The sequence below is a fragment of the Dysidea avara genome, chromosome 7 (genome assembly GCF_963678975.1).
Source record: "Dysidea avara chromosome 7, odDysAvar1.4, whole genome shotgun sequence".
NCBI classification, from domain to species: Eukaryota; Metazoa; Porifera; class Demospongiae; order Dictyoceratida; family Dysideidae; genus Dysidea; species Dysidea avara.
In genome coordinates this window covers 37,209,150-37,226,921 of record NC_089278.1, presented here as the reverse complement: position 1 = coordinate 37,226,921, position 17,772 = coordinate 37,209,150, and the positions used below count along the sequence as shown (strand labels likewise).

General features: G+C 37.3%; 1 protein-coding gene across 1 annotated transcript in view; it reads left to right on the top strand.

Moving 5' to 3' along the window:
* LOC136261523 (uncharacterized) overlaps positions 1–17,772 on the top strand; it is a 68,489-nt gene that overhangs the window by 46,421 nt on the left and 4,296 nt on the right. The window contains exons 12-13 of the mRNA XM_066055534.1: positions 4,905–5,006; positions 5,312–5,378. Coding sequence (XP_065911606.1) covers positions 4,905–5,006; positions 5,312–5,378 — 169 coding nt within the window. The remainder of the gene's footprint in view (positions 1–4,904; positions 5,007–5,311; positions 5,379–17,772) is intronic.

The following is a 17,772-nucleotide window of genomic DNA, read 5'->3' as shown; positions in this document are numbered from 1 at the left end:
AAATAAGAAGGCTCTTATCTCAGCAATGGCTGGGAAGATTCAGCTCAAATTTGTATTGGTGGTGCCCTACCCTGAGGGAGTTTCTGCAGCAAAACTGATTAGTTTCTGTTCAGGCACTATTGAGCTACGAATGCGTTAAACAGTGTTTTCTTGGTTCTTGTAAAATACACACTTGTCTGTCGTGCATCCACACTAGCTGTACTTAGCCGCACAACACACTGTCATATGTCCTAATGATGTCACCCTTATAATAGGACATAGAGCAAATAGTACAAGCATTTATGATACTTAACAATTTATTGCAGAATCATTATTGTATGACAGAGCAATTACAAATAATATGCACTTACTTACAGCCTGCCTCAATCACTTGGAATCATTTTAATATGGAGCTACTTGTACAAACAGGCTATTTGAACCTGGTAGATGAGGTTGTAAATGGCTTACATGCTGGAAGGTAATGCAACAGCACTGAGTACATAGTATATATGTAGCCACGAAAACAACAGAAATAACCCAGTGAAGACCATTAAGTAATTAAAATGCTTGTTTGTTGCAAACTCTTGTCGGTGATACAATTGTTCCAAGTTGTACTAGCTGGTGTAGTGGCTGCCCAGTGCTATTTAGTGAATTTGCTATGAATAAAACTGGAGGCTTAGAACAAATCTTTATTCACCACAAAAATATGAAGTGAATTTATGACATGATACTGCCAATTTACTATGCTACTGTATGAACAAATTTTAAAATTAACACTTGTATAGTTTGGATTATTGTAGGTAATACATCGCATTACTTTATGTATCAAGAAACATGGTAGTGTGTTTTGCAGCCAAGAAAGCTGACACGCCACACCATGCAATATTGACAGGAAGAAAAAACATGATTTTCAGTCATGCAAAGCTCCACGGTCCCTTCTGCAAAGGTTGTTGTATTATAGCTGTCTGCCAGGTAGAGCAGGCCACACAGCAAATTTGATTGAATTTTCCCCAGCCATTTGTAAGAAAAGTTTCGATGTTTTTCTTTGTTTATTGTTTTCTTTTCTTTGTAAGAGTATATGGGGCTGATTTATTCTTCTTGCACATTTTGCAAAACTAGTTATAAAATGTAAATGTGTAATTGTGATTATGTTGAAATGTTTTACTGATAAACAGCATAATAAAGGTGAATTTGTTTATTAACTTTGCAATGAATCTAATAAATATCCACTATGACCTGAACATTTATTTACATAATAAAGATTGAACTTTTGTCATGGCTACAGGGTAAACCACTTATCGGAATTACTTGAAATTTTTGTGTACATTGGCCTAGCTGTCATAGCAGTGTCTTTTGATGGTTTGAAAAACAAAGCAGTAACAGCTACAGTTACAAAGCAAAACCAAACAAGTGTAAAACGCAGGTTCGAGATACTCTAATAGAACAGTCACAGGAGGTAAGAAAGTGCATGAAAAATGTACAAATAAACTTGCCATAGTACAAACCAGCTACCTCCATACTGATCACCCAAATCCTTACCAGTGAGCCACTGTTATCACAGTTGTTCACCTCACCTAGTTTAAATTAAAATAAAAATTCCAGCTTAATAGTGAAAGTTTATAATTTCATTGATCTACTAATGGAAATTCTAAAACATTCATGTGTATTAGAAGTCCTCAAAAATGTGTGTATTGCAATAATGATAACAAACAGTCAAATAAAGCATGATGTATAGTACAATACAATTATAACTTCTGTCTTCAATAGTCATTGAGCACAAAAAGAAATGATATCCACACAAAACAGCCAAGCTATGGAAAATGTTGTGGCCCTGGTGTGAAATCAAATGCGGCAACCAAGAAATAGCTGCAATACTGTTAATGCTAATGTCAGCTGTACATTATTGGCATTAACATCATTGCAGCCATTTCTTTGTCTCCACCTTTGATTTCACAACTCTTTTCACTTAAGCTGCACACTGTGTTCACAGCTTGGCTGTTTTGTGTGGATTAATATACAAGTGAGATTGTATATACAATTGAGAGTAAGGAATATTATAGAAATAAAGAGCAATGAAATAAGGGAGTTCACTGCAGCTATACTATAGTGGAAAGTTAATTCCTGCATAACTACAGCACATTAATAGTGCATCCATGACTAAAGTGAGGATTAATTATCCACTATACTACTATACAGTACTATATTTTTACAGTAATGTTTCTTCAAATACAGGCATTAGTACAATAGGTCTTTGAGTAGTGCTTATTCATTTATAAGTATATGTTCAGAGAAGGGCTACAGAGTCAGTGTACTTTTGTACACAAGCTCTAGAAATTTAATGCATACTCACAGAGATTCAGCTGGTTAGCCTTGCAACTAGGCTTGCATCAAATATGCCAGCACAATAGGCTATAGAGTGGTTGGATATTTCAAACTATAAAGCTTAATTCTGAAAATAGATCAATACTCCCTAATAGAGCAGTCAGTGGAAATGCAAGCTGCAATCATTCATTGTACTTAGCTCCTTAGATTGATACTCTCTAATAGAACAGTCACTTTGTAGATTAAATACTCTAATAGAGTATTCGCTGATTAAGACAAGATTATGGCAAGAAATGTTAACTAACAACCCACGAGCATAGTGGGAGCACTGAAGAGCACAATAGGCAAAAAAATTTTTGAAAAATTCCTGAAAGCATTTTGGGTAAAATTTTGATCATAGTATAGTGGCACAATGTAACATCGTGCACTTTTTCATAAAACCATGAAACTTTCCACGTAAGTAGTATTCCTTATGACATTAATTTTCTGATATAATGCCATCGCAGATTTGACCTTTGGTGATCTTTTTGGCCATTTTTGCCCAGAAATTTGATCATTTCTGTCTTTAATCTCCCTGAGACATTAACCCATTCACAGTGGCAATTTCCATATGGCGGATCGCTCTAATAAAACACTTGCCGAATACAATTTCGACATGCTTACACTGGTATTGTGCATTTGTTAGCACAATGTGCCTATGCTGAAACACACATGTCTACGGAGGTCCTGTTTCTAGGAAAGCTGGATCCTTCGTGCACTATTGTGGGTTTGTTATGCAACCTGGTAAAACTTTTCCTGTGAACAGAGTCAAGTAGAGTGTTTCTTTGAGTTGATGCTAGTGTTTTCGAATACTCTGAATCATTTCTGATGTGCTATATACAATAACCGAAGAAGACAGTCAAGAGTTTTTCAAGAATGTGGCGTGATGTGCATACATGTGTTTACACATGTGCTGAGCTAAATCTCAATAAAACCAGCCAGGAAGACCATTGCTCATTAAGCAGACAATGTAGGACTGTTTAATAAACTGTTATAGTGATTAGTACATGCTTTGTTTGTACCCGACTGTTTGTATATGCTGTTTACAGGGTGTATATCATTTTTTCATCTTTGTTGTATTGTAGTTACTTTGTGGTTTGTGTTGTGTGAACATAAACAATATAACCAAATTCGTAAGTCTAAAGCAAATATTTCAAGGGGTGGTTACTAAGTAATTTAGTGTACAGGTAGTGTTATACTGGAAAATTTGACAAGACCTATATAGTCTGTCGGAAAATTCAGCCATGAATGGGATAATTATACTTAATTAACTTGTTCCAAAATGATGATCTTGTTGAAATAAAATAACTTAGTTTTTATTTGAAGTTAATAGGTGATTTCATTCCAAAATTCTGCTCGTTTATATTACCCATAAATTTTGAACCTCCCCACGGGTAATTCATTCCCCAAGGGAAGGTAAACTTGAAGAAATTTGTAGCTACTAAAAGCAGTCATAACTTCAAAATGGAATTACCTATTAACTTCAAATAATAACCAAGTTGTTTTGTTCAACAAGACCTTTATTTTGGTACCATATTTTAACACGTCAATTAATGCCTCACGAAAATAAAGACAGAAATAATCAAACTTTTATACAAAAGTGTCCACAAAGGTCACCAAAGATTAAATCTGCAATGGCACTATATCAAAAAGTACATGTCATGAGGAATACTATTTATGTGGAAAGTTTCATGCTTTTATGAATAAGTGCACAATTTGGCTAGTTTTGGGGATAATGCTGCTATACTATCAGGCCTACTCACAGTCCTGGCCCTTAGTAGGTATAAGCACCTGTGCCTTATACTGAAAGCTGTCAGCTCCTGGATCTAGCCTACGAGAGTAAACTAGGGTGGATCTCTACAATTACATCACTGCATTAGATTCCTAGAGCATGTGTACAACAGCACATGGTCTGTAATACTTGTAGTGTGCTAGCTAATCCTCTGCACATGCACTTGTAAGTGAATAAGCTCTACGTGAATATCATGTCTGAGCCTGGAAACAAAGACTATTGTGCAGAACAACATTACGTATGAAATTGACTGTTGCATAAATGTAAAAGTCTATTTTAAAAATTCCATTGTCTGCTTCCGTATCTGCGTCTGCCTATATCCACTTTTTCCAACTACCCTGAAGTTAGTGACCACAAATGTACCATTGCCAACCCTCTGGTATACTGTAACCACAAAACAGCTGCAGCAAGACATGTGACATAACAACAATAGAAGGTCCTTCTACTGTCTATAGTGGATGCAATAGGCCAAATCTTCCACTTGTCCAGTCCATTTAGGCAACTGCAATGGTTTGTTTTACATAGCTGCCACACACAGAGCTTATGATAAAACTTTTCTGTTGTCCTGCTACAATGTCCTGACAAACCAGAATCCATAATCATGAAATGGTTACATGTCACCTAGTATACACTGGCACATTTTTCATGTACTGTACAAATTTCACATGTACACAAGTTCATTGTTCAAGCATTTGTAGAACATGTCACCTTTGTAATGTTGTTGTGTGGTGGCATATTGGTAATTATGTAATGACTGTATCATGTGTTGTAGCATGGGAATACTCCTTTTGAAGTTGCAGTGGAGGAGGAAAAGAGTGGAGTAGTATGGTGGTTTGTTAAACAACGCCAGATTGACACTTCACAATTTGATGAGGTGAGAAATTACATCATGTATTGTTATTAATGATAATTACTATACAGAATTAAAGTTGTTTTTGAAATATTGCGGAGTGTTCTGCAATAGTTTGAGTCATTTATGGTATATGAATTGTCATAAAAACAAATGGTAAATTGTTGTTTCTACATTTTGCTTCAAAAATACAGCACTCAGGAGGTGTCTTGAGACTAGTACAGCACTCATGCTGTATTATCCTCTTGACACATCCTTTGTGTTGTGTTTCCATACACACACGTGGTGGTGCTTTTAGCTACAACATATTACACCTCTGTACTATACAGGATACACAACAGAAGATTAAGGAGTTGGTGGAACAAGAAGAAGCAAGACAAGCTGAAAGTCAAGAAGGTGATTGTTTACAAAATAATGTTGTGTTTTGATAAGTATGCACCTGTTTTACTAGTAAATTGAACTAAAGTAAAATACTTACCTACCTACCTGCTCTCGGAAAACTTTATTATCATCTTCCCTATTAACTAGTGATGGGTGGTACTGAGAATTCACGTAAATAATCAATATGGTATATGGTACTGTTCAAATAATGTAACGTCATCTCGTGAGAGTGCATACGAGCAATTAAAAAACTCACTTAATAAAGGGTGTGGCACCCATTTCTCTTGTGTGTATTCATCCCAAACAAAACAGGATGAATACTCACGAGCAAAACAGATGCCACGCCTTTTAATTAGCGAGTCTTTTAATCACTTGCACTCTCATGAGATGACGTTGCATTTGAACAGTACTGTAAAATAATTAATTGAGGCAAGAGTTCATAATGAAAATTAGTGTTACTATTTTTTTATTATGAGCTCTTGATTGAGGCTATATAATGTTTATTTCTATGGTATCCTGTAATTACTTTCGGTATTTGCAATTATCACAATATCAAAAATACCATTCAGTGTGTACTGATGAATGATACTTTAATCTGACAAGTGAATGTGTTACAATATGAGAACAATTTAAGCACCCCTAAAACAAATTATGCAAAACTAGTTTTATTGAAGAGGTTTATGTATCTATCTCAGTTTAATTCAGTAAAGTATCATTTTTCTGATTAAAGAATATGTACGTGACAATTCTGGAGAAGTTCTACACACCAAAACGCTACTTATTAATTTCATCCCAATCACCAAGCACTTTTACAAAACAAAGTACATCACCTTGAAGCTTACGTGAAGCACCATCCGAATATCTAATCAACCCCAGCCAACCCCATCGTTTTTCAAATTTGTATTGTGACTATTGAGGGTCACGTGAAATACCAAATATAACAATGCAATTAAGGGCAATATATTAATGTGGCGCTAAGAGTGTGTCCAACCTCCTCTGACAAAAATCTGTACTACTAATTTGATTGGCTAAAAGTGTGGTGTGTTTCTATTGGAAGTAAGTGTCCGACTTGATAACTAGTGTTACCGTAGTGATAGATGCCTCATGGTATAGCAACAATATGGTTGCTTAGCAATGGTTGCTAAGTAACCATTGCTAAGGTGAACGTCATTTTGAGAACATAGCAATGGTTGCTAGTTAATAGTTGCTAAGTGTGATTGGTCTTTTGCAGTGGTTATATATTTGAATTTCTACCTAGTAACAGTTGCTATGGTTGTCGAATTAATTTGCAATAGGACAGATGGTTGTGGTATTCAGGATTAATAGTTCTCGCATTGTAAACAGGAAGGAGTAAAATAGTGCAAGGCGAAATAGGACGGATTCAGGATTAATAGTGCGAGCATTGTAAACATGAAGGAGTAAAATAAATGCTATTACATATACTAATCATATTGAAATATGTATATTGATTTCCAATTCTATTATTACCCCTCGGGGCACCAAGGGTTACAGTAGTTGCCTGCAAATTTTCTGTTACCACTTTAACTGCTGTGTACCTCATTTATAGGTTAAAACAAGGTGCCATTATACTTCTCTTGAGTTTAACAAATGAAACATGTGGATTGTTCACAAACGTTTTATTCAAAATTTATGGCAATATAAGAATTCAAGACTTCCAGAAAGATATTAATTATCATTAGACTACAACAAGTTTGATACTGAAATTAGATTGGCTGAAAAAGTGGTCTCTAAATCTCATAGAGCCACGCTCATGTCCAATAGAGACCACGCTCTGAGGCGATACGAAACACGATAATTACGCGCCTGTAACATTGGCAACGCATGGGCGTTTAAATAGCTAGTAACAGCCGTACTGAATTAGAGGGAGGTGTAATGGGCTTGTTTGTACTAATCAACACTACATTACTTGCTTACAAGCAGCTGTCGAGGCACAACAACAGCAACAATGAGTTGTAGTCCAGTCGCTGAGTCCAGTACTTCGATACATAACACGTGCCTGTAACATTGGCAACGCATGGGCAACAGGTAGCAACAGCCATGCTGAGGTCCCACCATATAGGGAGGTGTAGAGGGCTTGTTTCTAGTAATTAGCCATACATTTTTCGTTTACAAGCAGCTGTCAACTCAAGGTACAATAACGACTCATTAACGAGTTGTAGTCTAAAGAAGTTAGATGTCAAGAACCACTGGGTTCTACGTGATTTAGAAAACCCTCAGGCCCTTAGTAGCGCCTGAGCTCAGCGAGGGCGCTATAGCCCAAGGCCTTTGAGTTTTCTAAATCACGTAGAACCCTGGTTCTTGATGTCTAACTATTATTTAGGCCACTTATTGTTAATTTTATATTTCAGATCCCCAGCCTGCACACCACCTAATTTGGTCATTATTATGAGTTTTCACTATTATTTCATATAGAAGTTATAAACAAACTTGATTACATAGCTAGGCATAGTGAAAGGAAGACTAGATGGGCTGAAGATTAACCCCAAGAAGGGACTTTACGTGTAGATTATCGCACAAATCGAGGTATCTTTGCTATTTTAGAGACCTGAGGAATGACACAATAATCACTGAGGGCGAAGCCTGAGGTGATTATGTGCCATTCTGGAGGTCTCTAAAATACCGAAGATACCGTGGATTTGGGTGATAACCAATTTAGACTATGGTTCGTACGGCTCTGGTCACTGCCAATAATGGTGGCTTCCTGATCGAATTAGTGTTAAAACAACTCACTGGTAGGCTTCCTATAGTATGTTCACGTTGAGCTGAACCCTCAAAAACATTTAATAACTCATGGATGCAATTACACACGATCTTGAAATTTGGCTCATTTGTAGTACTGCTTGACCCGCTAAAAATATTTCAAAATCTTGTTGTTCAAATGATAAACATAATATTTACGGTCAATCAAAATTTTCACAATACATTTCCTATGGGGAAGCCATATAAGTACATTGCCCAATACAGCCCTTTCCCAAACGTGTAATGGAGCCAAACCGTACATGTCTGTTGTTGACACTTTTGCTGTTACCAATAATCATCTGGTTGGCTGAAATGTTAACTCTGTTGAGAAAAAATCCACTTTTAATTTTTAGCCGTTTTTCAGGATTCAGCTCAACGTGAACATACTATAGATGAATACAATCATCTCTATTATTCAGCGATGTATTCTTCACACTCTAGTGATGATTTCTGATGGCTGTTGTGAATGGAATCCAGCTAAACACGTGACGCATGTAACAAAAAAAATTGTCACGGGTATCTAACCAGTTTAGATACCTACCCACGGGTATCTATTTCATTAATGACCAAACTTCAAAGTATACTAGCGTACCATAGTCTAATTCTCAATAAGGTAAAGTAAAAGATATTCTATTAAGCATATAACTAACTCTAATAAAACAGTCAGGTGCATGTAAGATTGTAAGAATGTAATGAATAATAAATAATGTGCCGCCCACCCACATTGGTTTAGGCTAACTTTTTGATCTGAAACATAAGTGGCCTTAACTTGTCTAGATTTTGTCACAGGTTTGTTGTGGATCACTTGGATTTCTGGCTTGCCTCTCTACTCGTGTAACATGGCTGTTTTCAAGGTTTGCATTAGTTGACAATCCACGAACTGGGAGAAAAAGTCACACAGTCAGATAGTTGACTAGCTAATAGAGCTGAATGATATACCAGTATTGTTAGTAAACCACCCTGCTGGTTTTGATTAGAGGTGTACCAATATGGATTTTTGGCATGTACCAATATCTGATATTGATGCTACTAAATGAAGCCGATAGCCGATAGTTGATCTAATATTTGCATTACAGTTTTAAGCAAACAAAAGTGTACATTTACCTATAACATGTGCATGTATTCATTGCTATACTCTGCCGTGGTGGTAGCTCAGTTTTCTACTGGACAATTAGGCACTCACAAACATTTTTATGTATACTCCCATGAAGCCTTAAAGTGGATATTTCTGCATTTTAATGGCTTGTGAGAAAGCTGGTACAACAAGTTTCCTTGGTTATCCTCTTTTTATTACTAAGGTACTATATAACTGCTTTATTTGTAAAGACTGTGATAAGCTTTCTAGCAGCAAACACTAGTATGTATATGACTACTCACAGCATAGCATTTGTTGTAGAGTAAATAATAAGTTACTGGCACTAAACAGCCAAGTGGATATCCAATATATAATCTGTTTATGTACAAATTATTGTTACTTTATAAATATCGTTAGCAATATTGGTTCTCCTTCTGTTCTGTACCAATACCAATGTTGGTAAAAATTACCTAATATTTTAGATAATCCAATTATCAGTACACCTCTAGTTTTGGTACTGCCTATTTTTTGTCATACAGTATGGCTTCCCTGTGGACATGTTTTATCCCATATTTAGTGGGTAACCAGACATGTGACAGGCAGGTGATGATGTGGCCACTATGTAAACAAGTTTGTCTGTGGTAATTTGTACCTGAGGTATTTGGTTCATCATACTATCGTAGTGTATAGTAGGGACCACAAAGGAGTAGGCATGGCCCATGAAATAAAATCACCCAAAAAGCAGCCTCAATTTTCCCTGACGACGATGAGGCAGTATTGGTGAGGTAAAGCTAAGCCCAAACAAGCTTTCAGATCGACCCGAAACACTTTCAACAAGTTGCTATGGAATTTAAAAAATAATTTATTTAACGGAATTTTCTACTGACTGACTGACTGAGTAACTAACCGACTGACTAATTCCTTCAGATAAGCGTAACTCGATAACGGCTTAGGCTACAGGCTTGATTTTTCACTGTTCAATGTTGCTTCGGCCCGACAGGTGCCTTTTGGCATACCGCAGTACGTGCAATGCCTTCTTCATGGACTTACCAGTGTCCTCCTTTGTGTCCCATTCATCTTTGCTGACAGCGAAAAGTGTCGATTTGGCAATAGCACGTGATGGCTTCCCTTCATAACGGAAATCGTCCGTATTTGTCATAGTGGCTATTTTGATAGCAGAGGCGCTTTTCAAATAGTTCTTGATTCATACTGCTGTGTAACGGGTTGAACATAGCCGACAACGAAGCGTAATGGATTCAGACGATAATTATTGATATAATCCAGGGCGCACAGCATCATTTCTTTCGATATGCGTGAATTGCAGTGGTGCTTTTCTAACAGTTGTTGATTCGAAATGCTGCGTAACAAGTTGAACATAGCTGACAACAAAACATAATGGATACTTCACTTTTCAGACGATAATTGGGACGCGCGGCGTCATTTCTGATGTGGTATGCATGGGTTCACCAGTCATAATAATTATTTACAAAAAAAAGTTAACAAACAAGTACACAGAAAAATATGGAATTTTCAACTAGAGTAGGGACCATAGCACATCGATAAAAAGTACTGAAACAAGCTGGAGTAGTCCATGATATTAAATCACAGTAAAACAATAAGAAGTGTTATATCCCTACTGTGCTCAAGATACCATTATGGAAATGCACAGTAGGGATATAACACTTCTTATTGTTTTACGGTGATTTAATATCATACACTACTCCAGCTTGTTTCAGTACTTTTTATCGATGTGCTATGGTCCCTACTCTAGTTGAAAATTCCAAATTTTTCTATGTACTTATTGAGGTAAATGGCTGTTACTTTAATGCCAATGGCTTTTATATTAATACCGTGATATTTAGTAATACTATGACATTTAACCCTCAGGATGGCAAGGCTAGGGTTACTATAGTTGTCTTGTGCGGCTCTGTGTGAATTTGTCTGTTGGCTTCTCTTGATGAGTTTAACAAATTAAATGTGTGGATTGTTCTGCAAACACTTTATTCTAAAGTTGTGGTGATATGTGCTGTTCATCTTGGCCTCCTCACTTCTTGATGAAGTCTTGATGTACAAAGTGATACCATAGTAGTGTATTACAACTAGCGATACTCCACTGATTCAGGCGAGGGATTGACAAACTCAACAAAAGCAGGGATGAGATTTCAAAATCTTTAATATGTCAAGATTTCTTAATTATTGTTGAGTTGTCCAGATATAACCAGCGATCTACAACGTTTCAGGCCAGGCTCCGTGTAGATCTCTTGGATTTAGACTAGAAGCTTTAAATTAATGAGCCTTCACGAATCTCGTGGTCAGTAAACCTATAATGGGATAAAAATGGAGTGTGCTAGAAAGGCTGGTGCCTAATTGGGACTAAGGTCCACGTGTTGTCACACAAAGTTACTACACTATTTGTTGCTGCTTGTTTTGTGCTAAAGCTGCTGTAAGTTATTTCAGTAGGTACAAGTTGCATTTTTAAACCAGGCGCACGCCCACAGCCGGCTGAAGGCCGGCTGTGGGCGTGCGCCTGGTTTACTGTAATTGTTTCCGTAAAAGTGTGTGTGTGTACCTATCTATCTACCTATGTACCTATCTACATATCTACCTATGTTTGTCCATACGCACCCACGTGAGCAAAATCGTTTAATAACGGTGAAAACAGCTTTTACGTAAGAAGTAAAAGTGAAATGAAGTCTGTATTAAACTTCTGCACAGGTGAACTTTGCTCTAAGGTGGTTTCTTTTCGGCGGACTGAAATACGGGTGTGGTGACTTTCCTCAGACTACCTTCCCCTTGAGGTTTTCAGGCATTTAGCAACTGAAAAACAATGGTGCAGGCCTCGTACACTGCCAGGAATAGCCTATCGCTTCGAGTTGAAAGGGGGCGTATCCCTTACGTACGCGAACGAAAATGAAGAGCAGCTTTGAGGCTTTGTCGAGAGAATTTGTGGGAAAAAACACGTTAGTCACACTATAAAACAGTTTAGAAGATAGTTTTGTGCGTAATATGTTGGTAAAAGTGGTTTATTTAACAAACGCTTCCTTAGCGGTGCATAGCAACGTAATTGAATGAATTACGAATATTTCATGAATTACGAGAAATAGCTAAATTATATTATTGCACAACCCAAACTACCATATTGTAAAGTAGTAATACATAGTTGGTTAATTCATAGTAGTATATACTGTCTATAGTTATTCCAGATGAGTTAGCTAGCTGCATGGCGCCTGGTTTTTAGAAGTAGCACAACATCAACTTGTTATACCTGGTTTGTGTGCTAACCAAAGTGATAATTGTAGCCCTGGTATAGAAACAGGACAAGCAGCAAAACTGATCCACGTGTTGTTACCTGGTATTATGGATCTCCATATGTTTATTCAATTTCCCCGAGGGTTTTGCACAATAGTGCTTCAGTTTATACAATTTGCTATTTGTAATAGTTGTAATATGGGAATGAGGGCTTTGCAGCCAGAGGGCATATATTCAGGAAAAGCCCAAATTGCCCCGTGTTACAGCTAATATGTAACACTTATCAGCTGGTAGCCTGTACAGGGTGATCAATCACCCAAGCCAATATGAGTGCAGTCACTGGATGTATTATATATGCATACCTAAAATTTTTGATTATGGCTCAGCAGCTAGTACGTTCTGGTTACGTTTGGTTATGAAGATGGACATTGCCTAGAGATATCACAGAGAATTTCAGTTATGCAAGTTTAATGTTTTAATCAGTGCTATTGAATCGTTTATAGAAAATTACTAGATAGGTAAATAGCATGCTTGTAGAGTAGTTACTCCGTGCAGAGTGGTAGTTTGTGATGGGTGTGTGTCCATATTTGAAAACGTACAGAAACAATTGGTGAATAAGTTATAGCATTAGTTCTTACCTTAGCCCAACGTTTTTCAACTCGTAAGATGGCGAGGATAACAAAACGCTATCCGCCTGAGTGGTTTTCATAGCAAAATCCAAGTCGTGCATCCTAATCACGTGAACATTAATCGGTACCCACAATTGATTGTGGCCTCAGTGTCTATATAATTATTGCCCAGTTGTAGCCCAGGGTACATTTCGCATGTAACCCGGCTAGCTGAGATACATACAAAATGTAGCCCAGATAGCTCCTTTGATCTGAGGTGTGAAAGTGTTACATGTAATATACCGTATAACAACAAATATTGGTGAAACTAATATCTGGCAATTTGCCATAAAATTGCAGTTGGCAAAAATTTAATTTGGTGAAATGCTCTCACTGAAAAATTGGCAGTGCACACGAGTGGTATAAGGACAAAGTGCACATGCTGTAGTGTACAATCCTTTTTGTGCTAAATGTTATGGATTCAGTCACTGCATGCATCTAGTCACTTTCATGATTGAACATTGAACCAGGTTTGGATCTGACCAGCATTAAAGAATATCCAGGTCCTGCTGCAGCCCGATTTCTTTTGTAGGCCATGCACACTCATCAAGATCATTTGCTGTCTGTAAGCATACATAGAGTCTCACCCATTTATCAATGGCTGTGCACAAAATCATGTCTGTATGTATCTGCAAACTTACATGGAACCACGCCCACTAATCAAGTATATGAGTTCTAGTCTAGTCCATAGCGTGGTCCCACCAATTTGCATGCATGGGACCACGCCAACAAGGTATATTTAAGTAGTATCCATGAAGTCACACTTGATTTGTCGAAACCTGTTTCAACAACTGCTATCAAAGGCTTGGACACAATAATAATGGTGTAATTTAAATTTGGCAGTTTAGTGATGAATCGCCGATTCACCGCCAAATTTAATTTATATACAGTATACCACTCAGGTCTGCTCACCTAATAGGTGAAGGAAGGCAAACCTGCATTCACCACTTTACTTTTATACAGAGGTTTGTAAACATTGATTGTGGGTTAAAATTGTGGGCACAAAAATATATGATTGTGGGTTTCACTGGCTGTAGTGATACCATTTCTAACCAAATAACCACTTTGTGGATGTCTAAAGTAACCTAAGGTGCTAAAATAAGTACTTAGGAGTAAGGTTGTGAATGGCTGAGCCATCTTGTCATGCGGTTGAAATGTGCTGTGTAGAAAAACGATCCCCACATTGTGAAAATGATCATTTACTGATGCCTATATAGTAACTGAACTATGCAATACTGACTCACTCAATTATATTTCCTTCTGAGAAAATGGTTAGCCTAACCGTAAACCAACATATTAGAGTCCGACTATGCTAAACTCAAACCCACAACGCAAACTTTAGTAGGTTATATAAAGAATCAAAGGGAACTGATGCTTTGTAACTGCCTCAATATCAAAGCAGTTGTGGTCAGGGCTATATCATGATATTGCCCTAACACAGGGCAATATCATGATATTCCCCTGTAGTCAAGGCAATGCATGAAATATAGTCTAGTGGTTTCCTTTGATCTGAGGCATCAAAGTGGTATATTTTTTAATGTCACCCAGCTAAAGCGCACTGCATGGGATGTAAATACTCTTATTTTCTCAATGATTCTTGGTATATAGCATTGATACTGTATGGCACTATTGTCATCAGTCTTTCAGTGATATTTCTACAAAAGATGCAGATGACATCTTGATGTATAGGCCTATACATTCTACAAACGACCTCTGTCCTTACACCATACTACTAGTATCTTTGTATACAGTACCTGAGTACCTTCAAAACCAGACCATCATGACATGATTTTATTGACTACAACTGCAATAAAGAAAACCACCTACTTGGGTTCTTAAACATTCCAGACCATGCCATTAAACAATTTCTGAATACTGTTGTGTCATCTGGGTATCAACCATCCCATACTGTTAAAATGACATTTCTAAACTTGAAGTAACTCATGTGATATCTCTGTACAAATCACCAATATGATGTAACAGATGTGAAAAGTGTCTCAAGCACGAGTGACCATCACCATAGATACCAGTACAGGAATTTGTTAGAAGCCACTTTTTATGTACGTTCTAGAAGAATTTATCCCAAGCGTAGCTAATTACTGTTCTACTTGAGGACATAATTACCTCAGTGTAGCCTGGGTTGCAAATAGCTCCTTTGAAGCTCATCCAGCATTTAACTATACAAACTCCCTCAGATATAAACAAAAGTATTTAAGTTGTAAATGTGCACATCTGGTAGTGTGCCTTCAGCTCTTTCCTTCCAGCCATCAGTACATAACTGCTTTCTGTGACACAAGATGCAGCCTTCACAGTGTAGTCAACAGATTCCACCATTCTATTTCCCATTTCCTACAGATCCTGAATTGGTCTCAGAACAATTCAGAGTGGATTATAATGGTCAGCCATTAGACATTTACCAACCAATTAGATCGAATACTGCCCAATTACCTATTGAACCAGTCAAGGATGGCCGACCACTTTCTGCTAAAAAAGATCGATATGTACTGTAATAGAACAGTCAGCTACTCTAATACCCCTTCATATGGTCACTTTAAATCACATTCAACCCGGGTTAACGTGTTCATATGACCACCATAACCAGGTTGAACCCGGGTTGAACCCAGAAGTCATAACCGAGTTCAACCCTACAAAAAAGGAGCAGGGTTGAGCTTGGGTTTAACTCAGTTTATGGCTTCAAAAGTGGGTTGCGGTTTTTAATGGATACATAAAATGCACAGAAGACAATTATCACTCAATGAATACCATCATGTGATGATTGATTGTGAACAGAAACTGGGTTGAATGTGGGTATTCAACCCGGGTTGAACCCACTTTTGGGTGGCCATATGAAAAGGTTGTAATAGAGCAGTCGTAGAACTTCTAAAAATGCGTACCTAAAAAGTCCTAAATAACAAAAAAAAATTTGTCTTGGAGAAATGAACCTACATCTTTCAATGAAGTGCAATTTACACCATTCTACCACATGTTCATACACATGACTGTTTTAATGGCTTCTAAAGGGTTATGATAGTAGGGAACACAAAGGAGTAGGCGTGGCCCATGAAATAACATCACCCAAAAACCAGCCTCAATTTTCTGTGACGACAATAGGCAGTATTGTTTACAGTAGGTAAAACTAGGCCCAAACAAGCTTTCAGATCAACCAAAAATGCTTTCAACAAGTTGCTACGGATTTTTATTATTTTTTAAAAATTATTGAACAGAATTTTCTACTGACTGACTGACTGATGCCTTCAGACAAGCATAACTCGATAACGACTAAGGCTATGGGCTTGATTTTTTCACTGTTCGATGTCGCTTTGACCTGAGAGGTGCCTTTTGACATACCGCAGTATGTACAGTGCATTCTTCATGGACTTACCAGTGCCCTCCTTTGTGTCCCATTCATCTTTGCTGACAATAAAAAGTGTCGATTTGGTGGTAGCACGTTTTGAGTTCCCTTAGAAATGGAAACTGTCCATATTTTTCATAAACATCAACTTTGACCTTGATCTGATGTAATGTCAGATCAACAAAGACTAGTTATAATCTTCTCTGGAACAATCCAATAGTCACTTTACACTCTACAAGTGTGCTAGTAACTAATGGTGTGGTAAAATGGTAAACAAGGTCACTGAGCATGATGTGTCCTTGAAAATTATACAAGCATAAACTTTAAATCTATTAAAAAGTGCAATAAGGTAATATAAACAATAATTTGAATATACTATTTACACAACACCAAGGCAGAAACTTTTCCACTAGCAGGTTTACAAAATTACACAACTAGTGTTCAGTTGCAATAAGCTTACCACAAAAGTAGGCATCGATGGTCATTCCAAAGCACTCGTGAACTCCAACAGATGTCAGTATCAATTAGCTACATAGTAATGCCTCTTACAGCAGCATGAGCACTATAAATAATTTTGTGGCATCTAAAGATGAGAATGTGTCAACATAGAAACATCATGTTACTGTCAGACCTTCACTGTAAAGTTCTAATAAATAAACAAAATATTATTACTGTCTATGATAAAAATGTAACCAGGGTGATTGAAGATAAAAATGAAAGCAGGGCAAGCAGGCAGGCAGGGGTAGTTGGGTAAGGCAGATACGATCGGACATGAAGGGTAGACTAGCACTCTAAAGACCAATGTAGTATTGTACATGTGCACTAGAAATCTAATTCAGTGTCATAGAGATTAACTGGCATGTCCCAACCTAATCTTGTAGGCCAGGTCCTTGAAACCCTCAACACTTAGTATAAGTTGTGTTCACTTATCACACAGCCTTCCCCCTCCCAAAATGCTGCCATCATCTTACTTGGAGGAGTCTTAGTGTTACTAACATCAGATATAGTCAGACGCAGACACGGGACATTTTCAAAAAGCGATTTCACATTTACATAACAGTTACTTTCATAGCTAACACTGTTTTTACAGCAGTCTTCGCTTCCAGACCTGGGAGTTGATCTTGTCTTAGCGTGTATTCCCCATGCAACTTAGCTTAGCAGGCCAAATCCATAATCTTACGCCTTTTAGTACAAGGCGCAGGCACACAGAATTTAATAAGTGTACACAACACAGAGTTTAATATCACATGTATGTATGACTGTAGTTAGCCACAAATTCTCTTAAGCCACTGCACTAATATGATA